The sequence below is a fragment of the Cryptomeria japonica genome, chromosome 6, assembly GCF_030272615.1.
Source record: "Cryptomeria japonica chromosome 6, Sugi_1.0, whole genome shotgun sequence".
Taxonomy (NCBI): domain Eukaryota; kingdom Viridiplantae; phylum Streptophyta; class Pinopsida; order Cupressales; family Cupressaceae; genus Cryptomeria; species Cryptomeria japonica.
This window is the reverse complement of record NC_081410.1, coordinates 251,017,479-251,044,143: the sequence shown is the minus strand read 5'-3', so window position 1 is coordinate 251,044,143 and position 26,665 is coordinate 251,017,479. Positions and strand designations below refer to the sequence as shown.

Genomic DNA, 26,665 nt, shown 5'->3' with positions numbered 1-26,665 from the left:
GCCTTTGTCATTTATATAATAATGAGAGAAAAAGACATCCATGAGCATTATAATGATATATTTGATCAACTTCTTTTGTTCATATGACTTGAGAAAATCTTCATAAAATAGTACAATTTGTCTATAGGGTTTCCAGAATCATATTGAAATATTTGAATTCACCGAGATAGATCGATCACAAAAAGTTAACTTTCATGTGTGATAAGAAAAATCTTAAGATTATAATCTCAAAAATTCACTCAAGAAGTGTGGTTAAAAGGTGTAATTCAGGTTGATAAACCTGAATTACACTTTGAATAAACCAAAAATTAGGTGTAATTCAGGTTTCTAGATCCGAATTACACTTAAAACAAAGTGCAAATGCTAAGTGTCAAGCGGGTTTGAAGACCCGCATAACACCAAATAAAAACAATGGGAAAGACTATGGTGGTCGGCGGGGTTTCAAACCCACCAAACACCCGATATGGTGTATGGCAGGTTTGCACCCTCGTCGAACACCAAAAACGGTTTGCATTGATATAAAGGAGAATGGTGCTGGTCGCGGTCATAGACCTGCCACACACCACCGTGTGGTGTGGGGCGGGCCTACAACCCTGCCCAACACCAAAGTGGGTAACAAGGAAATAATGGTGATTAGGGTCGTCGACCCACCACACACAACCGTGTGGTGCAAGGCGGGCCTATAGCCCCGCCCACCACTGTAATGGTATTATACAACAATAAAAAATAAAAAGATTGTGTTTTCAGGTTGTCGACCTGTCAATGTGGTGTGCGATAGGCCTATGGCCTTGCTCGACACACTGCATCGATTGACAATAAAAAACGTAGGGAAAGAACTAGTGCGTGGCGATGGTCGCAAAATCGCTGCGTGGTGGGCCTACGACTTCTGCCTTGCACCACCATGTATTGACAGTAATAAAAATAGAAAAAATAAAAGGATTATTTTTAAAATCCCAAGAATCGAGAAAAGTTACACACACAAATTCGATAAAACTCCTTCCCCAACTTCGAAGAAGAATAAAATGAATGGAGATTAGAACAAAAAGGGAGTTTTAAAGAACTGAGTAAAAGAATCCTATTAAAATTACTCAAACAAGTAATTAAATAACTAAAGTGCAATAAATGAGTGCAAATCGGGTTTGTAAACCCGATTTACACCTTATAAACCCGATTTGCACCTAGATGGGAAAAATATGGAAAAAAGTGTAAATTGGGTTCGTAAACCTGATTTATAACAAAAGGATGCACTTGGTGTAAATGGGAAAAATAGGGGAAAAGACACACTAATAACAACAATAATGTCTCAAAAAACATGTAATTAGCATCAAAAACATAAATAATTGTAAAATTTGTGGGGTACCCTCAGATTTTCAAAAAATGAAAATGGAGGATAACATTGGCTTTGATTGGGGAACAATCTTTGACAATTCATTAAGAATGAGTGAAGGCCATAGAACCCCAGTACTCTAAGTCCCTTCATCCATTCATTGGGCTAGAGTAAGGCAATAGAGAAAAATGAAATACGCAAAACTAAAAATAAAAATGGAAGATCAATACTACTTGGAAAAACTTCATTGTGAAAATATCTTGAGATGTCGGCCACCATGTGGCAAAGCGAATGGAGTTTCATTATTGTATGCAAGAAGATAATTGCCTTCACCACAAATTTGATGAATAGTGAAAGGTCCTATCAAACTTGCCATGCATTCCTTTAGGTTCATACCTTAAATCCCCAAGCAAGATAAGTTCTCCAACTTTGAAATCTCTTTGCTTTGCCTTTTTATCAAAAAGAGCGTTGACTTGATTTTAGTGTTCTGAAATGTGATCCACCACTTGAATTCACTTTTCCTCAAGTTCAATGAGGAACATGATGCATTTATCCAGTTCAAATTCTCATATGTCTAATTTCCAATTGCTTCTACTAACTTTAGAGCTGGTAGCTCTAGAGTGATTGGAATCTCTGCATTAATGCCATAAAGGAGCTAAAAAGGTGATAACCCAATCGCTCTTTTTGGTGTAACTGTGTCTGCCCACAAAGCATCAATCAACGCTTTATGCCACATACAGTGATTTTCATCAACCAACTTCTTAATTATTGTAATTAGATTATTGTTGCTTGATTTCGCTTAACCGTTACCTTGTGGATAATAGTATAAAGAATGAGAAAGAGTAATATGATATTCAAGGCAAAATTGAGTAATCTCATATGAGGAGAAATAATTAGCATTATCCGCTACTATCTTGTTTGCACCACCAAACCTACTGAAAATGTTTTCTTTTATAAAATTGCACACCACCTTAGATGTAGCGTATTTAACAGGAATTGCTTCAACCCATTTAGTAAAATAATTTGTGGCAGTCAAAACATAGTGATGACCTACATTGGATGGGGGATTGATCAACCTAATAAAGTCGATATCTCAGTGCTAAAATGGCTCCTCAATCACCACTGGTTTAAGAGGAAATGATGCAAGCTTGGATTTACCAACAAAATGTTGACACAAATTCACACTCCTAACCTAGTCATAAGCATCTTGAAAAAGGGTAGGCTAATAATGCCTAGCTCTTAAAATCTTTTGAGTTGTCACTGGAGTTGAAAAATGTCCATAGCAAGCCAAATTATAAAAAGATCCCAACAACTTAACTTGTTGAGCTTTGTCCATACACTTCAAGAAAGTACCATCAAGACTTCTTTTATACAAACTATTTTCCCAAAGAACATAGTTTGCAGCTTTTAACTTTAAATTCCTTTTCTCCTTATATGTGAGATGTGATGGACATTCACCATAAGTGATAAAGTGAGGAATGTTAGAATACCATTCATCTATAGTACTCACAAACAACACTGTAGGGATATTTCCTTACAAATCCTTCTCTAGGGGGACAATTCCTTTTGGTTGGTTATCTGCCATTAATTGACACAAACCTTTACCTCAGACCAACTTGGTAGGTCGAATCTCCAATTCATATTCTTGAATCTTTGCTATCCAATTACCTCTTTTAGTTCCAAAATCTTGTTGTGTCAAAATTGACTTGATTGTAATATCTGGAACTAAACATATGACATGTGAATTTAGGACGTAGAATAAAAAATGCTACATGACTTTGACCAAAGCATAAGCATGCTTATCCATTTGAGAGTATTTGAAATCGTGAGTCTTGAGAGACAACTCGTGAATGCTATTGGTAACTCGATACCTTCAAAATTCTTCTGAACTAGAATTGCAGAAAGAGTGTGATCTAAAGCATAGATGTACATTATAAAATATTTAGTATAATCAAGACATACCAATACTGAAGAATGAGCTGTGGATTCTTTTATTTCTTTGAAAGTTGCTTTCCCTTCTGGAGTCCAATGGAAAGCCATCTTCCCTTTCATCATATTGCCAATATGATGCATTTTCTCAACAAAGTCTGGTACAAACCTTCTTAATAAGTTTACTTTATCGAAGAAAGAGTGAACAATTGTCTTACTCGAAGGTAAAGGCAAACCTTGAATAGCCTTAACACTTTTAGGATCAATATTAGTACCTTCCTTTGACACTATATGTCCAATAACTTTTCCTTATATTACTCCAAAAAATTGATTTATTGGGGTTTAAGGAAATTCCATGTTCACGACATCTCCTTAAAATATCTTCAAGATGAAAAAGATGATTTCCATGTTCTTTTGAGAAAATGGTTAAATCATCAAGATACACAATAAGGTACCTTCCAATAATACCTCAGACCATAGCTCGCTGGAAGGTCGCACCCACATTAATTAACCCAAAAGGCATCCTTTGATAAGCAAAGGTACCCTAAGGAGTTGTGAAGACGGTCTTATGTTGATCCTCCTCGCTAACTTCAATTTGATGATATCTCAAAAAACCATCAAGCATGGAGAACATCTGTGAACCAGTGACTGTCTGCAAGACTTGATCCATCACCAGTAAAGGATAATTATCCTTCAGAGAAGACTAATCAAGATTATGAAAATCCATGCAAATGAGAATTCCCCCATTCTTATTTCTTACAGGTACAATATTTGTGATCCAGGATGAATGATGAATGAGAAATGTCATTTTTGCGTTCAACATCTTTTGAATTTCTAGAAATATAGTACCTGATATCTTGGGATTGTACTGTCTTTGCTTCTATTCGAAAGGTGTTGTCCTCAACTCAAGCGGAATATCATGTTGTACTTATTTAGGCTTGAAAGATTTCAATTCATCATATGAATATGCCAACACATCAATGTATTGGTGTAACAATTGTAAAATTGCTCCCTTTCAGTTGAGGTACAACTATTACCAATATTAGCATATTTTGGATCACTTTCTGATCCGATATTGTATTTCTCATAACCCATGGTGTCATTTGATGACAATTGTTATTATTGCTTGATATACTTATCATGTTTATCAAATAACTTTTCCAGTGACACTAGGCCTTTTGAAATCTTGTTTCCCTTCAATTGTGGTAAAACATGAACATCATGTGAGGAGTCATTACTTGCAATAAAATCTAAGCAATTACTCCCATCAAAGTACAAGTTATTGAAACCATCACTAGTTTCAAGGAAGTTCACAATATGCTTATCATCGTTGAAAATTTGCTAGCGATCCTAATGTGGAGCATAAAAATGGAACCAAGTAGCTAAGGCCCAATTCCACTCTCATGTACACATTGGAATACGAAAGAGCCTAGGGAGATATTTCACTTTGACCACTTCTTGTAAGAGAGTGAGGGTCAAGTAATATCTCATAGGGTTTCTATTCCATTATTGTAGCGAGGAGGAGAAGTGCAAAATGCAATGCAATGATCAAGTATGCTAGGAGATGAGAGATGAAGTGCACATAAACCAAAAATACAGATTCTGCCTAAAGTAAAATTGAAATACTGAAAGAAGGACTGGAAAAGGGACTCAGAGGTGCACCTGCTACTAAAAATTGATGTAGATTGGGTAGGACTAGGGCATTGGGCACCTTGGTCCTTGACCTGATAGGAAGCTGGAACTGCAAATCTGGGGTCCTGAGAGTCGAAGATGCAGATCTGGCAAAAAATGCAGGAAAATTGGGAGGACCAGGGTTCACTCCCTGGTCCCTGGAAACTGGGATCTACTTAGGAAGTTGAGTATGTACCCGTGTCTTCTGTTGGTCCTGAAATTCATGTGTCCGTCAGATTCCTGTACCTACACTTGTAACTTGAAAAATGGTGTCTAGGTGGCTATATAGGGTTTTGCCTTAGTCAAACCCCTTGTTTTGGTGTTTTCCACCTCCACAAATAGCCGGTAATGTATTGAAAATGTGTGTGCAAGAATCTTGTGTGTATGCAAGATCCTAAATGAACAAGAAAGTAAATCTAGAGTTTTACTCTACGTTTTGGAGAGCAAACCCTAAGTGATTGTAATTGTAAATGTAAATGCTTCAAATCACAAATGCAATATGGATCTAAAGCATGACTGTAAATTTGAAAAATTAATGTTATGAAGCTCATACAAAGACATGAAAATAACATGAAACCATACCAAACCCCAAGGGAGAGGTACAAGCCAATCAACAGTTGGTGATCTCCTATTATTCTTCAATGTCTTCAAAGCTCCTAATTGATGTTGAAAATTATTGATGAAGGCTTGATAAATTATTGATGAATGCTTGCTTTTCTATTTTAGACTTCACATAACCCATACTTTCACTTCACAAGAGGCTCCTTCAATCGCTTAATCTTAGATCCTTCAAATGAGGAAAGGAAGGCTTTATGTAGGAGACCCTAACTTTGTTTTGAGTCATAGGCCGACCTAGAAATAACATTTTTTGTCAATCTCTTGGATTTAAACATTAAAATACCACCAAAACATGCTCTCAAAATTCGGGGGAAAAATTCAGGACCATGTTCGTACCAACATGGTCCGAACACATGGTCCGACCAACTTTTCACCAAATTTTCGAGGAAGCAAGATATTGTGATTTTAAAGCAAATTCCAGGAGTTTGTAAAAAATTGAGACATTTGATATGCAAAATTGGGCCTTGAAGGTCGAAATAAGACATAATTAGGATATTTGATGAAATGATTAATTGGAGAAATCAAATAAAAAGGGGCACACTTAGGATGAAGGGCCCAATTTTATGATGTGTAGAGAGATGCAAGAAGGCTTTAGATTTAATTAAATTAATTAATTAAATGCTTAAAGGGAAATTGAGATACAATATGCAAACACACTAAGGCAGGTGCTAACCTAAGCATGGAATTGTACCGCCCAATTAAGGGTGTATAATTTACGATGCTACACCCAATTATTCGGAACACTTGGTCTACAAATTAATTCAATAGAATAAACTTCTTGGGGAAAATCATTATGAGGAATCAAAAGAGTTTCTGATTGAGCAAGTGAATCGACTATAGAATTAAACTCCCTCGATACCACTGATATATTGAAGGAATCGAAATTCTCAATATTTTCCCAAACTAAATTACGATACTATTTCAATTGCTTATTTTGAGTTTGGTTAATATTCCTGATTTGGCAAACTACCAATTCAACATCTCCCTATGCATGTAGATTTTTAATACCTTTCTTTCAAGCCACTTCTATACCCAACAACAAAGATTCATACTCTGCAGTATTATTTGTATTTGAGAATTGAAGCTTGAAAGAATACAAAGTTATTTCACCTTGAGGAGAAATCAGAACTACATCTGCGCTAGAACTGTCAACAGTACAACTACCATCAAATTCCATTAACCATATCTGATTATCATTGGTCACAATAGAAGTCTGTGAGCTGAAAACTTCATCATTAGAAGAAATTGACATAAGTTTTGAATTTTTAGCAGAAGGAGAAATAGACATAAAATCTTTGGATAACAAACTGTCTTCATTACTAGAAGACTCAGATGTCTCATAATTTGAAACTTCGACCCAATACTCAACAAACTCAAAAACTTCGTCAATGTGGAGATAATAATTCCCATTCTGGATGATTCAAATAAAATTTGAGCTTTATGATCATCTAATTTGATCATTGGAAATTTAACCTCCTTCTCGGGGAGTAATCTTTGCATTTTACCTTTAACAGGTATCCTAGCCTCTGACTAGTCCATGTTAATTTCACCTTCAACATCCTTACAAAAATTTGTTCCCAGAATCATATCGTAGGAAGCTGGAACATTAACTACTAAGACAGTCATCTTGATCTTATTGTCAGGATATGTAGCGAAAGCAAATTGAGCATCTTTGATTTGATTAATCAAAGGTACTTGTTTGTTTTCCTTGGAAAAGCATTTAGCAAAATTATTGGTAAGGGTAAGTCTTAAGCCATTAGCCACCTTAGCGGACATTACATTATTTGAGGCTCCATAATCTATCACACAGTTGCTAAGTTTATACCCATTTATAAGAAGATAATTATAAAAGGGTTCTATTCTACCTGACACAACATATGGGACAACAATTAAGTTATTCTAAGATGTTACAGAAACTTGGGCAATTCCCTTTTCTTTGACAAATTTAGCTAACCTATCAAATTGTTCAGGATTAGCCTTAAGATATTCAACTTTTGACATTTGGATTTTTGTTTTCTTTGCATGATCAATAATATCAAAAGGTTGGTATTGAAAATTAGGTGGGGAAGTAAATACATTACTAATAAGTTTGGAATTAATTGATACATTCTTTGACACATTAGACAAAAACACGTCGGGTGCACTTACTTGATTATTAGTAGTTGAATCTTTAGGTAAGTTAGGGAAAGGAGTGCCTCTCTTTGCAAGAGTTATTGACAATTGAGGTGTACTTTTTGCTTTAGTTTTATCACCGGATTGCTGATCAGACTGGTTTGGAACTTGTGAACGAGTGAAGATTGCAAACGCTTCACTCTCACGTTCTATTTTCGGCTTCCCGGTACTACAAAAACCTGATACTAGAGTCACCAGATAATTCTCCTTCATCCATTTGAAAAGAATGAACTATGTATTAAAGTAGAAAATCAGAGTCACCTTGCTCAGTCTCATAATACACCACTGAAGCATTAACATGAGGTGCCTCAAGAGCCAATCTCTCTGGAGGAGGAGGCAACTTGTTCTGATTTCTAGCCACATAGCTAGAAGCATTATTTGGGTAGGTCCTTCGTGGAACATCTTTGTATGGGGCAGGAAAAGATATTTGAGAAATCTATTTCTTCAAAGTGAGAACCTCATTTGCAAGTCTCTGCACCATGGAATCAGTAGTACTTGTAGGAGAAAAACTTGAAGCTTCCGGAGTGGAAAAACTTACTTTGGTTTTATTGGGATCTTTCTTAATCTTTCCAGCTAAGATTAATTGGTCCTCCATCTCCACTACTTGAGTTTGAGCTACTGACACATTTGTCAGAGGTTTTCTCCTTAATAAGAAGCTAACTTTTGGAAATTGTGCATTTACAAAGAAACATTTTAATTTTTTTTTTCAGTAGGTTGAGAATTAGTACAGATTCAATTCTTCAATCTATTAAACTTAGCCACAAAATCCCTCATGGGTTCATACGACTCTTTTCTCATGGAAGTTGGTTGAGCCAAAAGAGCATGTGCATCTTCTGCTGGCTTAAAACATGCTTCAAATTAAGTCTTAAGCATGTCCCAAGTTGTAATTGTTTAAGGTTCCAGTTGATCGAACTAATATGCAACAACACCTTGTAAAGTCTCAACAAAAAGACGTATAGCTACATCTTCATATTCCACACCAAGAATCCCACATGCAATATGGAACGATGCAATATGTTCATCTGGGTGTTGCTAACCATCCCCAAATAATTGAGGAATATTTTTCCTTGACCCTTGTGGAAGAGGATGAAGGGGTGGAGTTAAATTTAGAGGACCAAAATTTTGTCCCCATGGCCCTTGTGTAGCCATTACAATTGGTTGTACTGGTTGAAAAGGAGGAATCACAAACCTTGGTACTCGTGGAACTACCAACGACTTTGCTTCACTTGAAATAGGAGACCTCTTACTTGTAGGTAGAAAAATATTTGTTCTTTGAAGGGAAGAACTTGCATGTACGTGTAAGGAATCAAAATGATGTTTTTGTAAGAGTTCAAAAATAGGATCAACAACACCTTGATTTTTGCGTCCCCGAGCATAGCTTTGTCTGGCCAGAGTAGAAACTAGTTGAAGCTCGTGTCCCCAACAAAGTCGCCAAAAAACTATTGGTGACTCAGATGGGCTAATTTGCTATGTAATGATTCAACAAATATATACTAGAGATTCTAGGATAGAATTATCAAAACATTTCAAATATCTCTCTTCCCAGTAGAAACTCAAGAAAAGTTATTTTGAAAACAAGACACTAGACTTCAAATGAAAGCATCAAGCTTCCGAATACGTTCATTTCCCCAATAGAGTCGCCAAAAAACTGTTGGGTGAAAATTTTGTAAACTGATGAAGGTTCACAAAATGTGTGTTTCATGACAACACATGTAACAATATCTCTCAAAAGGCAAGATATAATTCCTCTTAATTATAAGGGAAGGCTCCCCCTTGCTACTAGAACTATTTTCTATTTTTCCTACCTGCTAACTTTGCACTAATCCAGGGTACAATAACAACTTGGTTCTCTTTTTTCAAAACCAGTTATATCCAATTCTCTTTTAAGAATATACTTTTCTTTAACTTAAATAATTTTGAAAACTTGCAGTAGTATTATAGTTAACTAACTTGGAAAGTAAAGTGTTTGTGCAAGAACAAAGTCTTCTATTACTTCCCTTTTTTGAAAATGACCTGGGGATGAGAATTTGCACACTTAAGAACTCAAAGACTCTTTTTATGTGCTAAGATTCCTATCAACCACTATGACTCAAATATATTGTCAGCTCAAAGACTCACAAATATAAAAAATATATATTATACTCTAGCCAAGTAGTTCGTATAGCACAAAGGATCTACTTTCTATTCTTCAAATACAACTTTCAGAGATGACTTGTGTAAGCTCAAAGACTTAAAGCAATTTTTTCTCAACTAGTTCCCAATTTCTGGATTTTCAAAGTAACTCAAAGATTACTTGTAAACACTCAAAAGTTCTTCAATATTCAACACTAATAACTATAAACCAACTTTAATCATTCAAAAACATGTGATGTCAATGACATAAGAACATTCATACCACATAAAAGATTGAACTCAAAACAAAGTTTGAATGCCAAGCTCTTCTCTTTCTTGATTAAATTGCAAATTTACAAAATGAACACCAAGTCTCAATTTGCTCTTCACTTTGGCAGAGTTTTGTTGCATAAACAAATATGGAAAAAATATCCTTATTACAATGGAAATCCTCATATATATAGAGGAGAGGTGCAACGTGAAACTAGGAAAGTTACAACTAATTTGTGACCAAGTCAAAGGTAGAGTCCTATTTGACTTACGACGTGTGCAGTCCTACATGTGTACTAGTGCATACATAGAATGACACCTGAGATGTCGATTGATATTACAAAATGCCATTGCACTAGAGATGCATAAAAATGACTAAATGTTTGGAGACACATCTTTATTATGATCACCCTTCTTTAGAGAATCTTCATCTTGTTGCAAGGTAGCCTGTATTTCAGAGTCATCTGGTCCCGGTGTGTGGAATTTGGCATTTGAAGTGGAGTGCAGTACTGATTTGAAGAATTTTCAGAGTTGGACAAAAAAGACCAAAAAGAAAATAGGGGTTACTTTAGTGCAATTTGGGTTTATAAAACTGATTTACACCAAAAGGGTGATTTTGGTGGAAATTGGGGCTATAAACCCAATTTCACCAAAAGGGTGAATTTGGTGCAAATCGGGGCTATAAACCCGATTTTCACCAAAATGGTGAATTTGGTGTGAATCGGGACTATAAACCCAATTTGCACTAAAGTCCGTATTAACAACTTTCAGCTGAGCCCACCTTCCCTTCTCCTTGACTTTCTTCCTTTTAACACCAAAATGAGGACTTTGGTGCAAATCGAGGCTATAAACCTGATTTACACCAAGAAGAGGGACTTTGGTGCAAATTGGGGCTATAAACCTGATTTACACCAAAAGGAGGACTTTGGTGCAAATCGGGGCTATAAACTTAATTTACACCAAAAAGAGGAACTTTGGTGCAAATCGGGGCTATAAACTCGCTATAAACCCGATTTACACCAAGAGGGTGACTTTGGTGCAAATTGGGGCTATAAACCCGATCAACACCAAGAAGAGGGACTTTGGTGCAAATCGAGGCTATAACCTCGATTTACACCAAAAAATAAAAACTAACTCCTAAAAAGAGAATTTGTCAATTTTTTAGATTGACAATTTGAGATTCAAGTCAAGATGATTTCTCGAGAGCTTGACTACACATGAGGGGGTTTGATAAGTGTCTCGACATGCATGCTTAGAGGGTGTGGGTTACAAATTGGACATTTGTAGGGATTATCCCACAATTTTGAACAAGCCAAAATCGAGGATAACAATAAGCCAATAAATAAACATAATCAATTAAAAATAATCTACCTAGACAAAAGAGTTGCAACTGATAATTGATAATATTTAACTTTAAATAAATCAAACTAAGCACTTAACTTGACAAGTAACAATAGAAATATGTTGTGACAAATGCTAGAAACTAATTAGACAAAGTGCTAGAATTTTAGGGCTAGCTTAGATGAAGATCTCAAAATTTACAAAATGATCATTTATTGTTTTTTCAAATGTGAATTGTAATATGTGAATCTAAACATACAAAATGTAAATAGGAGTTGACTCATCTTGATTGCTAATAGTTAATTGCTTGTAAGGATTACAATTAAAAAAGTAATTCTGAATACATTTGGAGATTTGAAATTGCGAAAACAACTTCCCGCTCCGTTTTTGAATTCAGGGGAGGGTTTCTCCTCGCCACTCCAAGGAGCAGAGACGAACACCACACAAAATCAGATCCAACACTGAGGAAAACCTGCAGCCATAACCTTGAAGTTATTCGCACATCATCAGAACTCTCAATGGAAGCAGCTGACATTATTTCCAAAGCGGAAAGCTCCAACGTGGCCGGCCTCTACGGTGAGCTGAGAAGCTATCTTGAGCCTCTTAATGGGCTGTTGGGGTTTGAAGGGTCTACGGTACAAATTCATGGGCTTGCCAAGCGTTATGTACCGTTTTTGGGCCGTTTCTTGAAGATCTCTTGTCAAAATTTAGCCCACGGAATTTCACCTTCAGAAACGGAGCAGAAAAGAGCTGAAGAATTGTTTAGAGCACTGAAATTCGCTCTAGATTGTCTCGATGCCCTACGGACGTGTCTTGTGGGGAATCCACACGAAATAGAAGTTCAGAGGTATTGGATGGTGAGGCGTTTGATGGCATGGAAGCGATTTACTGAAGCAAGGGAGGAATGCTGGGTTATACTCCACAAGTTAAGGGTGAATATCTTTTGTAAGGATGAAAGAGGGAAAAAAGAGCTCGTGGCTTCTGCTAGGAAAGGCTCGGTGAAGAAGAAGGAAGTTACAACTTCTTCCAGGAGGAAAAAGGATGTTGGGGTTTCATTGAAGAAAACAAAGGAGAACGAAAATGGGGTCGATTTATGTGGGGAGCTGGCAGAGACTGCAGATTCAGGTCTTGTGGGGTTGGTGCTTGGTCTGGTTACAGACCTGATCATTTGCACCGGAGAAAGCAAGATCAAGGTTGCTGATGAATACCGTAAGATTTTGGTGTTCATTGATCAGCTTATGCCGTGGCAGAGGTAAAATGGTGCTTTGATTTTTGAATTTTCCATTTAGGGTTTGAGGCGGAACGAAATAAATTGTTTGTAATGGATTCAGATTTCTGTATCTTTTTTCTGGGTGCTTGTTTAGATGGTTGAATATTGTTTCTTGTGCTAAAATTATTTTTATTTGTCAATGCTGAAATTACATAACTGATTGAATTCGTATAAGTACAGTTGAAATGCCACTTATTGGCAGCCAAAGAAAGTGAGAGACATAGTTACACAAGATGATCAACGTCAAGAAAATTAATGTCCATACATATTCAAGATGGCCAATGGCCACTAAAAACCAGTAAAATTCTGAAAAAGTTGCACATCAAGAGTGCCTACTGCATGTCCAGGACAGTAATGCGAAGCTCAAGAAGAACAAGAGTATAAAACAGTGACAAACAATAAAGAATAAAAAATATCAAGCAGTAGATACAATGCCTGGACATTGAAAGCTATGTCAAGCAATTGCTTTCTTGATGTTTGAAGTCAAGATAAAATTGATTATGGTGATTACCTAAGGAAATTCCGTCGTGTAAAATCTTTTGCTTGATATAGCTTTTATGACATGACATTGACACGATTCCTTCATTCTCAATTGCAAACTTTACTTTATGATACCTTGGTGGGCAGCTTGAGGGATTGATACATATTTGTGAACACAAAGAGACATTAAAGAGAATGTCATGAAATGCACATTTTTAGTCAAATAAACATATGTTGTTGGGAAGATACCAATTAGTCAAATATAATTTAAGGTAGTCCCTCGAAACTATGCATTCTTTAGTTTTTATGGCTAGACTAGTTGCAATTCTTTTGGAAATTTTGGAGAGGTCTGTCCCTTGGAAGGGTGTATCCTAACATTTTATTAAGGATTTATTAGTTAATTATGCCCTGTACTTTGTAAGGCTAAGATTGATCCTCATCAGCACTACGATGAAATATAACTAGGACACATCAAGATGTGCTATCCTTGTCATATTTCAAATATTAACAGAAGGCAACAGAAGCAACAAGCGAAAGAACCAGATAGCTACTGAAGGTGGTCTACCTCTAACGTTGAAACTTGAAAGCATGAAAATGAGAGAAAGAGGCCTATTTCTACAAGTCATAGAACAAATATAATGATTCTAGTTGTGGTGGTGAACTGCAACTTCAAAACTATTTGTAACAGAATCAGACACCATCACAGTATTTAAGTTAGCAAGTAATATAAAACCAGCAGGATAAACATAAAGAGGAACTTAATCGTCTGTAGGGCTTGAAGCACTGGCATAATTCATCATACTACATGCAACAGAGCTACCAACAGTAGTAGCAAGGCCAGAAATTGTACCACTCTACTATTTCAATGGTGTGGACCTGTAACATCCTGGTTGTCCAATTCTCAGTCTGCTATGTGTATTTGCCTAGGTAAGATATGGCTGTATGACAGGCACTTGTGAAAGTGAAAAGTTGTTTTCTTTGATTCCCCTAGCTGGACCCCAACTTCCACCAGACAATAGAAGATTTTGGGTAAACTTCCGCACATCCTCCTTTATTCCCTGTTGATGTGCCACTTTGTGCTTTAGATCCTGCCTTGTCTCATGCACACTTCTTCACCTTTCTTTCTGGGTATAATAGTGTAATGCCTCCATTTTCACAGAGTGTTTTGTCAGCCTAGAAGTAGTGTAGATGGGTATGCTTATAATTTCTGATAGATGGTTTGGACTATGAGATAAGATTGGCATGTGGTCAGATTGTTAGGTCTGCAGTGGACTGTGATAAGGTGGTGACGGTGGTCAGTTAACTGTTTGGTTTCTGATTTTGATTGAGGAGCGGTTTTGACAGTTGTCTGTTTAGACACCTCAATCAATTGAGTGTAAGTGCTCAGTTATGTACTTGAAATTGAGGAAAGGACTACTCAGTTTAGCGCTGAAGTTGAGGAAAGGAGAGCTCAGCTAAGTGCTGAAAACGAGGAAAGGACTTCTCAGTTAAGACTGTTAAGTGCTGAAATTGATGAAAGGACTGCTCAGTTAAGTGCAGACTGACTTCCGATGATTGAGAATTGCTAATAGTTGGTTCTATAAATCAGAAGAGAAGACACGTTTCGAAAATTAACAATAATTTAACTCTCATTTCAGTGTTTGTGGCATTGTTATAGAAGCTGGGTGCTTTGGAGATGGAAACATTCAGGTGTGATCCTATCATCCTGGGGACAGAATCCCTCAAAAGCACTATATACTAAGTCATAAGGTTCGAATTCGAGTTCGTGTTAGGCAACAATAACTTACGGATGAAATTCAACAAGGACAAAAAATTGGATAAAAATTCAACATTAAATTTGTGTTATAAATATATATATATATATATTAAATATTAAATTTAATATGTTGAAAATAAATAAGTAAAATAAAATAATAGAAATCTATTAAATGTTAAGTTTTTAATAAATTTTTAATAAAAATAAAATAATATTTAATGTTTTTATATAACATAGAAAGACCTAAACAAAAAATTGTAATGAATAAATAGAAAACACCTAAACTATTGACTTATTGAGCACCTACCCAAAGCTGAAACAAATATGTGAAGAAATCCTTGCCAAATAATTGCTTCAGTGGCCGAAGAAATTTTGCTGAAGAAATCTGTGCCAAGGAATGCATGAATTGTGGTTTGTTCCACACAACAGAAATGCGTGGCTTGTGGTTTGTTTTTCCAGCTACTGTCGCACGCTGCAGCGATTGGAAGAAATGTGTGAAGTTGGCTGCTGAAGAAATTGTGCCCTAGCTTAACGAATTCATTTTTTGACTGCGTGGACTTTTAATTTCTTTCAAAACCTGGAAAAAACTCTAATGATAATATTTTTGTGAAAATACAATTCCAAAAAGACTGATGCTTTTTCTGTATGAACATAGACGTGAATTTCTACGAACTTCATACCTATTTCAAACTTCAAGCATGAAATTTGACTAAACCTGTGACTAAGACTATATATCAGTTAGTATAGAGTTTTTAAGTTGGGAGTACGCAACAAGTTATATCAGATTGGTATACTTCTCTTTGAGTTTATGTTGTTAGAAACAAAGTTGCATGGACACGGATATGGCCATTTTTTAAGACCCCCAATATGGATACGGTTGGATACGTTATTCATAAAAAAACACATACACATACATTTAATACAGTTTTCTAAGTTATTTGAGGAGATTTTCATTACTTTAAAAGCAAATATAGACACATAATTGCTACATAAATAATGATAACTTGATTTAACATTTTACAATATGCAAAAATAGTAGAGTTGCATTGGAAGATAACCCCCAAAATGGGTCATTCAAATAGAAAAATATTTCATTTGTCTTTCTCATTGGGTGTAGGTTTTGTTTATACCAATTTTTTTTTTTAAAGTGCATGAATTAAGTTTTTTAAAATTAAATCTAGAAAGATTTCCGTCAATTTAAAAAAAAACCAAATCACATAGTATCCAGCATGGTTGGAAATCAAGGTTTTTTGGGCACATATGGGTACATTATTTAATGTGTATCCAAGCTGTATCGGATACATATTTGTTTCGAATACGGGAACAGATACGGGGATACGCGTGTCCAGGGAGGGACAACGAAGTTTCCGGCTACTCTGGTTAGAAACAATTATAAAATGTAAAATCTTTGCTGGAGTATTTTTTTGTCTATTATTTGCGCAATTAGCAGGGGTTTCTACAATGGTATCAGGGCTGTGATTTTACCAGCCTGTGAATCATGGAATGGATTTCGATAATAGATTTTTATGAGATTAAGTGATGGAAATTGGAGGAACCAAGATAGAATGACTGATCTAGTGAAAAAAGTTGCAGCTTCAGAGTAGCATATAAAACACAAATCCAACTAAAACATTACAGAGAGAGGGGAGCTCAACTGCAAATGACTGATAAGCAGTGAGTCCTATTCCAAAGCCTGCTGAATCCATGTTACTGCAAAAAGATGAAGAAATGAGAAATCGTTCAGATAGATATTGCAGGAATAAAGAAGTTCCTTCAAATGCAGAATACCATATGGGCGGCGGTAGTCTTTCTATTGCCGAACCAGCAGATCCAGCCGGCAAAGATGGTTAACAAATTAAACAACAAAAGAAAAGACATAATTGTAATGATGGAGCTACAGAGTAAGGTGTAATGGAAGTGGATGCTGCTCCCCAGAATCAAATCCAAGACCAGAATAATAAAGATTCAGCCAAAGATAGGTTTTATGCAATAAGACCAAGGTGGGCTGCACATGTTGCTTCCTTTAAGTTGGAATATAAACAGTCCTCATTTTGTCGGCAAAGGCCTTAGCCTAACATTGAAGGCATGATTGATAAAGAGAAAAGAGATTGGGCCAGTCCATTTTCTACTGCCAGGCGCTTGGTAGAAGAAAGCATTAGTGGGAGCAAGAAGGAAAAGGTTGTGGAAGTGGGAATTCTGTTGCAAAGTGAAGATTCTGAAACCCAAAATTAACTTCTCCACTTGCTGAATTTTGCTTGAGCATCTTGTGCAAGCATGTTGAATTCATTGAGTCATTGGAAGGAATCCCCAATGCAAGAAAGAACAAAATCTGTCTGGCTAAAGATGAGGTAACACCAGTAGTTGCAGTACAAAGTGCTGTAAGATTGTGCATGGGAATCTATTGATATCCTAGATCACCCAGCTTTGCTTGCTTGAGGGCGAGCAAATTTGGGAAGAGGGGATTTGAAATGTCCCCCTTTTCAATCTCTAGCTATTTGATGAATGAACTGTCAGTATATGATTAGCAATTATATAAACTAGTAGTTTTTCAATTTTTAGTTAGAAATGTATGGTGCATTTTGCTAATAAGGCAACTAGGTCTTCTGCCTTCCAATTGAGCAGTCGCTGAGGATTTTGTACCTCCCAGTTGAGCAGCAGTCGAGTCTTCAGTGCCTATCAGTAGAAGAACACTGATTGAGGGGTAGACTGACTGGTTAAAACTTAAATGCCACCAATTTAGGATTGATTGCATATAATTGTTCCTCAACAGTTTTGAGTGGGTGTTGTTCAGTTAGTTGCCTATGTTTGAGGAAATGAATAGTCTTTTAGGTGCCACCATTTCTGGACTAACTTCCCATAATTGATGATTATTAAGGAAGAAGAGAAGGCTCTTTCATGGAAAATTAACAAACATTCAACTCTCATTTCAGTGTTAATGGCATTGCTAAAGCATCTAGGCATACTGGAGACAAAACACTGCATGTGTTAACCTATCATCTTGGGTATGAAAACCCTCAAAAGCAGTATCTAGGAGTATCCAGTAAGCTGTATTAGATCGATAGACCTCCCTTTGTATGTTAGCAGGGAATTATACAAAATATAAAAAAAATCTAATTGTTGCTGGAGTATTTTTCTGGTCTGTTATTTGTGCAATTAGTATGGGTTCCTACAAATAGATGGTATTTTGATCTGCAATCCAGCTTCCAAAGGTGTTTAACATCACCCTGTAGTTTCTTCACACCATGTTTATCTCCCAACAACTTTACCATTGGCCCTTTTTATCCTCTTCCCACTGGTATTCTCAATTACATTAGCGAGAATGGTTGTGGAGCTCTGCAGGTTTCCCATTCTGCTCTCCAGGTTTGCACTAAGCAGTTTTGTAGTCTGATTTGAAGCAGTATTGGCTGGGGACAAGGTGTTTTGCACCCGCGACCCCCATTTTCTCAAACAAATTCTACATGCTTTGTTCTGCAGAATTATTTCATTCTATTTTTTCAAAACGGGGCTAGAAGTTTACAAATGCAGCAGGTGTAGTATCAGCAAGAGGTTTCAAATTTAACTTAGGGCCCATTTTCTTTGGTGTGGATTTGTCAAATGGCATTTCAATTACTGACCTCACATTAGTATTTTTACAACCCATTTTCATATTTAGCTTAACAGGATGATAAAACCAGAAAGAGAAAAGTTCACGAGTCATCTTGGAAGTGCAGCAGTTGCGATCAGCCAAAAAAAAGGATTGAGCCACATGTATGGAACCTTCTTCTATCTAAATACTTAGTCCCAATTCTTTGCAAAATTCTACCATCCAAGTTAAAACAAAGTCATATCTGAAAAAAAGATCACATGCATGTATATATCAGGGGAGAAAGAAAGAAACCACTCATCAAGGTGCTAGATCAATGATCGATGCTTAAATATCCTTCATCTATGCTTGTAACTAGAGTTAACATAGAAAATTTAAGCAGGCCAGATGGGATAGGTGGTATCCAAAATGGTATTGAAGGAGAAATGGAGATGTATGAATTTGCATCAGCTGAGAAGTCACGGCTCCTGGTCATAATGAAGCCCATCCCATTACCCCTCCCTCTCTTGCCCCACCTTGTGAGAATAGAAAATGCTTGCAGCTGTTTCTGGTTAACTCATTTACTTCCTGTCATAATGTGATCATAACATTTTAAAGACCCAATAAAAAAATATAAAGCTTGCATTATTATATTTGATCAAAGGGTGTTTTTCTGCATGGCCACTCCCAAATTCCTGATTCTAACCTCAACATTGCTTTTTTATGTTGAATAATGTTGTTAACAGCTGCTCTAATTCCACTTTATTGCCATACTAATGATGGTTTTCTCCAGTGTGACATGCTTGACCCATAGACGCTAGTTTGGCTAGGGAATTATCTGCTTTGTTTCTCACTCGTTGTTGGTACTGGAGCACACATGTTGAAGGTTCCGACAATCTCAGAAACATTTTCAAGCAGTGATCTGCGTCATCAATTATCTGGCACTTTCGCTCGAATATTCATCTAAGTGGCTAACATTTGGGAATTTGTTGACACCCCAAAAGTAGTTAATTCCTTTACCCTTGCACAATTTATCCCATGGCATATTCCAAAAAAATGGTACCGTTGTTAATAGATTTCCCCTTTGCTTAGGCATGAAAGGCTGGGTTGCCAATTGACATGGGCATGTGCCTCCAACACTTGAAGCCCTTGGATTTTCAGAGCGAAGTATGATTTGTGTCTTAGTTTGAATGAGCCCTGTATAGGATTTTCCCATTCTGTGTAACCTTTGACTTTTTTCAACCAGCTATTTCATTGGTGATGCTTTATTAGAAATTCATGGAGATTGCTTTGCCTTGTACAATGAGATCTCAAATTTTTTTTGTGTTTTCTTTTGACTTAATATTTGTGCTCGCAGGGTTTCAGACAAGAGCGCCATTGAAAAACATCGGAGCATGCTATTCAAAGGATTACATAAATGTGTTCTATTTATGGCATCTGAACCTTGTTACTTTGATCTTGAGTTGACGAGGACATTTGTTTTCTTAGCACTTGACAATTGTGCTCGTTCTTTAATGAAGGATCGGTTTGTAAAGGTGGGTGTAATTACGTCGATAGGAAATTTGGCTTGTTTTTTAACGTTAATGGTTTATTTGACGAGGTTTTGTGGATGCTATTTATTATGGTTTTGACAATGGGAGAATGCAGGTAGCTTGTGGAATTTGTCGCCAACTTGCCTCTGGAGGGCCTGATCACTCTTCCATAGTTGTTGACATATGCAAATTGGCTGTGAATACTATTTTCAAGGGTCTACAGGTTAGCAATCTATAAGTTATACATGAGTATTATGTACATTCAATTTGCGTGCAAGGTCATTAGATTTTCTATGTAACTTGTTTCTGAACTTAGATCTTGTTTCTTCCCTATCTTTTTTGTAGATATTTTATGTTTGGATGTACATATGAAGCTAAGATTTCTTATTATTGTATTCTATTTCTAGGGTTGCTTGTGCAAGAGTATTCATAAGTAATATTTGCTTTGAATAAATACTATTGTTTTTTCCTGTTTTATGTCTTTGAACAGGGAAACCTTAATTTTAAAAGTTACTGCTTTGTAGTAAACAAACAACAGTTTTAGTAGATTTTTGAGTTGTCTTATACCAGGGAATAAACTTAAGTGCTCTTTCTTTTTAAGTGTGGGCATTTGAAACTTTGGTGGCAAGAACCGCAACACCACAATCAACCAGCACACTATGCCAATATTGGCTTAAACATAACTGCTCTTTGCTTAAGTTAATTGTGTTAAATTACATCAAACAGTGCTCTAGCAATTCAGCAAAATAACATTCATTGAAGGCTAGATTTGTGTGTATTATTGCAAAACTCTTAAAGGTATTCTTCACTTAAACAAATGAGAACCATATGCACTGTTAACGAATGCATGTGTTTGCATGCGTTAAAAGGGTTGATATCGGGGACATGAAGGATGTAGGAACCATAGTTCAAAAACTTGGACTTCGCAAAAGATTGGAAGGCTTTAAATTTGGCTCTGACCTGGGTCTTTGTGAAAACTCAGCAAAAACATTAAAAAGGTAAAAACACATAATTTGTCAAAGAGTCATAAAAATATACATAAAATTGAATTTAGAGAACTAATTATATATAATATATGTATACACTAGTTCAATACACATCACTGTCATATGTGATATGATATTCTTAAATCAATCACTTGTGTAACCTTAAGTTCCACTGCATCCCAGAGCTGCACATTTTGGCCAGTGATCCATGTATGTTGAATTTTGAGGTGACTGATGCCTTCTTTCATGCATAACCCAAAACAATTGGACACCAGTATTCTTATCTGTCTACTTGGGGTGCAATGCTTCCAAGTGGGTCACTAGCCTTGCGACCACTTCTGTTGCTTATCAGTATCATTTCTCTATCAGAAAAGTGAAATTTAAACCCTAGCAAAAAGGAAAAAGCTGAAAAATTTAAACATTGTACAATGTAAAGTTGTAAACACTAGTGGCTGGCTTTCATGGAAGGAACTGATGACAAAAAAATCGAAATGATCAGACCTAGAACAAGTTAGCCAAATCAGTCCATCATTCGGATTGGTCAAAATCACCTGAAAATGAACACAATTGGATTAAAATATTGTTAGTTCAAAAGAACATAAGGAGAAAATGTAAAAATGAGGTGTCTTTAGGTGCTTTCTGCTGGTGATTGTCATAATGTTCAAGTTGGTGAGTTTACTTGTTGGATTTGCCAAATTTGGTGAGTTTTTTGGCAAGTGAATTTCTGGAAACTTGCCTGCAACTTGCTGGACACATACTGCTCACAAATTATTGACTAAATTTTCAAGTTTTTCATCTATAGTAGGGACTATAAACCTAGTATGTATAAATTTTCTTAGATTCAGCTCAAAATATAACAGTGTTAATTACAAATCACCTCATAAGATACAAATGCGAAGTCCAGAAACATGTATGCCTAACACAGAATGCTATTGGTGCAAGTTAATTTGTTCAGAAACATGGAAATAGTTAGGATCACATTGCTAATGGAAACACTTGGAGAGGTCGCTTTCATCTTAGGAGGATTTTTGTGATCTTGGCCCTCATAACTATGGCACACTTTGGAGAATACAGAAAAGCAGGATGATAAAAATGATCTTGGAGAAGAAGATGGAGAAGTTGATTTAGAGCAAGAATTAATAAGTGCTCTTCATGATATCAAAATTTCTAAGAAGAAAAATCTGGCTTTAAAAGTGCATCTCAAAGAAGAACGTGAAGAAAAATCTGCTAAATCACAAGCTCTTGAAGATGCAATAAAACAAGTTAAAGATCTGAAATTTCAGATTGATGAGGCTAAGAAATTTGAAGAGGATTTTAGAAATCAGATTAAAGTAAAGGCTGAAAGTTGTGAAAACTTGAAGTTAAGATAGCTTCGCTAAGGAAGATAGAAAGATCAACCACATTGTTGAATCATGAAGAGATAAATCAGAAAGGCTCACCATCTTTGGACAACCTGTTAGCTTCTCAAAAACAGTTCTTAGACAAGAGTGGTGTTGGTCTTGAAGAAGGAGAAAGTTCGAAGGTGGGACAGCAGACTTCTAATGGAGAAAACTCAAAGCTTTCATCAACAAAAACCATAAATAGTGCTTTCAGACAGCCCTTCAGTGCTAGGCAAGTGTACTTAACCAGGTTTAATTATTCATTCTTTCATGGTTAATGTTTTGCATGTAACTATTATGGACACAAGGCTGCAAGATGTAGGATGTCTTTTAGAAATAATTTCAGTTTTGCAAACAAGAATTCTTTTGCTCCTCTGAGAAATTATACCTATGTTTGCTATAAATGCAATAACATTGGGCATAGTGCAAAGTTTTGTAAGAATGACAGAGCAGTTTTTCAAAAGAAGGATGATAAAAACAATGTGAAAGAAACCAAAGTATGGAGGGAGAAGGAGAAGGAGGCTGAAACTAAGTCTCTGATTGTACAAACAACTCTTCTTGCACATAATGAGAAGGATATATGGTATGTGGATAGTGGCTGCTCCAGAGACATGACAAGAGATGAGAGTAAGTTTTTAACTCTCAAGAAATATACTGGTGGTAAGGTTAGATTTGGTGGAAACTCTTCTGCTAGGGTAGCTGGCAAAGGTACACTCATGCTGAGTGATGGTAAGACTAAAGTTGAGAATGTGTTATTTGTTGATGGATTGAAATACAGTCTACTTAGTGTCAATCAATTGTGTGATCAAGGACATAGTCTAACCTTCAGTTCTGACTGCTGTAAAATCAACAAAGATGGTGTTCATATTGCTGATGCTAATAGGGCTCTGAATAACTTATACATTCTTGATGATGCTATTAGTGAATCCTGTTGTTTAAGCATACTTGATGAATCTTGGTTATGGCACATGAGACTTGGTCATATAAGCTTTGATAGTCTTGTTCAAATCAACAAGAAGGAAGTGATGAGAGACTTGCTGAAGCAGTCACCAGTGAGGAGGGACCTCAAAGAGATCGATCCGCACTGGTCAGTAAGAGTAAACACAACGGAAACACAAAGTTATGATGGAGGCAATGCAGAACAAATTGTTTTATTTCATGAAAATTGATTACAACCAACTGGTAACAATCGGGTTACAGCATAACCGACTCACAGGCCTGGTAGAACATATAGAATAGGTCACAACCGGGACCTTTAATCTTAAGATCTATCTTCTACGCACATTCTAGCTACTTCGTTCTTTGATTGATTCATTCTAATGCACAATTACAATTATATATACGATCCAAAGGATCTGGTTGGCCCAAAAAGGGATCAAAACCCGAAGAACAAGACCTAACGTTTAAAATCAACAAGGTCGGCTTCTGCCAAGAGATTCCTCCGGAAAATCCAAAGAATGAAGTGTAGATTGTGGGAAAAGGCAGCCACACGCCAAGAAACATCAGAATCAATGCCCAAGGCTCCGCAAGCTTCGAAAGGGGTTCCGGTAGATCACCAAAATAGGTCCAGGCAACCGGTAATAAGAATTATCAACCAGTAACAGGAAACTGTCAAGAAAACCGATAGCGATAACTTGCCGAAAAATAATCCAAATGCGATGCGGTTTGGAAATAAGAGAGATGATCAAGTCTTCAAGAAGAATCCAACTCCACAGGATCCGGTGAGACAAAACCGGGACACACAGAAAGAAATGTTGAAACTGTAAACAAAAAGCAAGACGAAAAGAAAATGTTTTTGGTTGATGCAAGATTGCTATGAATCGGGGATGCTTCTGCATCAGACATCCGTGGTTATTGAAAAAGTGAGCCTCTCACTTTGCTAGGGTCAGAGGGAAACCAAGGCGGTCTACCTCTGCCTGAGAAATCCAAGATGAATCTTCAACTGGTCTGTCCTTCCCCTTCACAAGATACTCCTTATACAAATTGCTCTGGGTGCTATGCCCAATCCTATTGTCCAAAATTTCTTCAATCTGATCCGGTTCCTTTCGGGGCACTTGTTTTTCCAAATTTGCAACACTGTCCTCACTGAATTCTGGTTCATAGTACTCATGCAGATCTGCAATGTTAAACACAGGTGAAATTTCTGATGAACTTTCGGTAAAAACTAGCCAATCCATGAAATGATATTACCTCTCCAATGCTTTCCGGTGTAGGCCACTCAACAATTGCTTTCACTTTCTTAGGGTCCATCTTCAAACCATCCTCAGATATCACAAATCCCAAATAGACTAAGTCATCCTTCATAAAAGTACACTTCTCAATATTTATCAGCAACTTCTTTTCTCTCAACCTCTGTAAAACTTGTCTCAATTGCAACAAATGTTCCTCTTTTGTCTTATTGAAAATCGGAATTTCATCCAAATACACAATAACAAACTTACCCAAGAATTTCTTCAATACCTCATTCATCAGCCTCGTGAAAGTACTCAGTGCATTAGTTAACCCAAAAGATATCACCAACCATTCATACAGTCCTTCATTTGTCTTAAATGCTGTCTTCCACTCATCTCCTTCTCTAATCCTGATCTGATGATATCCACTCTTCTAATCTATCTTTGTAAAGTGTTTTGCTCCACTCAAATTGTCCTTAATTTCATCCATCCTAGGCAAAGGTAACCGGTATTTCATTGTGATCTTGTTTATTGCTCTGAAATCAGTACACATCCTCCACTCTCCATTCTTCTTAGGTGCTAATACTGCTGGTACCGCACAAGGGCTCAAACTTTTCCTGATCAAACCTTTCTCAGTTGGTGTCAATCGGTGTGCAACTTTGTTAGGCAAACTAGCTCCGGGAACCAAGTCCATGCAATGACTAATACTTCTCATAGGTGGCAATCTATGGGGTACATAATCTGAAATGATGTCTTCATATTCTGTCAGCAAATCTTTTATCTCTTCCGGTTGTTCTTCTTCATGTTTTGGATTCTCAGTCTTCTTAGGAATTAAGGCAAAACACACATTCTCATGTCTCAATACATCCATAAATTTCCTTCCATCTACCAAACAGATTCTAGCATTCGTACAGACTTCATTTTGCAAAGGTTCCTCCAAAGGCAACAAGGTTTGATTCATCCCATTGGCCACAATAGTGTATGTATTCTTCCTCCCATCATGTACTGCTTGTCTATCAAACTGTCAAGGTCTACCCAACAAAGGATGACAAATATCCATAGGCATAATATCACACAAGACTTCATCATGATAATTCCTAATTTTCAATTTCACCAAATATTGCTCACTTACTAACTACTTATGTTCATCTTGAATCCATGCTATCTGATAAGGTTTAGGGTGTTTCAATCTCTCCAAATTCAACTTATTCACCATCTCTTCTGAATCAAGGTTATCTGAACTATCGCTATCAATAACAACTTTACAACAATTACCGGATACCTTACATCTGGTCTTGAACAAATTCTTCCTTTGCAAGGGCTTTTCATCTCCTTCGGTATGACACAAAGCTCTCCTCATCATCAACAGTTCTCCATCTTCCGGTTTATTGTTTGATCCGGTGGGGTTTTGGAAGATTGAAAGGGTTTAGTTGCAGATTGGAGACATTGCATGCTGTACATTTCTTTCCTTGGTGTACCTTTCTCAAGGAATAATGGTCCCAACATAGGGTTGTGTAAGCTTTTTTAGAGGGTTTTGTGAGCTTTTTTTCAGATCTGATTGGAAGGGTTTGTCACTTGTTGAAGGGCAGATTAATCTCTTAGTTGTAGTCTCATGCGTGGTCGTACCATACCACTAGCTGCTAACCTTCGTTCTAGCCTAGCCGTACTTTGTAATCTGCTTAAATGATATCTGGTTGGTGTTTGATTAGAGTATGTGCTGTCCTTTATTTAATCAGCAATTAAGTTCATGAGTTCTTGGTAAGTGATTTTAATTTTTAATGTGTAGGAAGTTTTTCTAGCATTCCTTATTAAATTTCTGCAATTTATCTAATTGTATCTCAAAAAACACAAAAAAGTTAGAAAACTCAAAAAAACTAAAAAAAGAAAAAGGCAAAAAGGAATAAAATGAAAAAAAGCAAAAAGACAAAAAATATTCCACAACTTGAACTTCAAAGAAAAGAACAGGGTGGGATATTTCGAGAGGGAAATAGACTGCCGGATGAACTTGCCAAACTAGTAGCTGAGAAATCAGAATAGATGAGGTGGCCATGGCATGTGGCAAGATGGCTGTGAATAGGATCGAGCCATG

At 36.5% G+C, this 26,665-nt stretch overlaps 1 protein-coding gene across 3 annotated transcripts in view; it reads left to right on the top strand.

The window, feature by feature from the left end:
- The first annotated feature begins 11,766 nt into the window (after window positions 1–11,766).
- Window positions 11,767–26,665, top strand: part of LOC131037314 (separase) — a 103,190-nt gene continuing 88,291 nt past the window's right edge. For all 3 annotated transcript variants that reach the window (XM_057969425.2, XM_057969434.2, XM_057969415.2), the window contains exons 1-3: window positions 11,767–12,692; window positions 19,866–20,043; window positions 20,156–20,263. In XM_057969425.2, coding sequence (XP_057825408.2) covers window positions 11,959–12,692; window positions 19,866–20,043; window positions 20,156–20,263 — 1,020 coding nt within the window. In that variant the 5' untranslated portion in view covers window positions 11,767–11,958. The remainder of the gene's footprint in view (window positions 12,693–19,865; window positions 20,044–20,155; window positions 20,264–26,665) is intronic.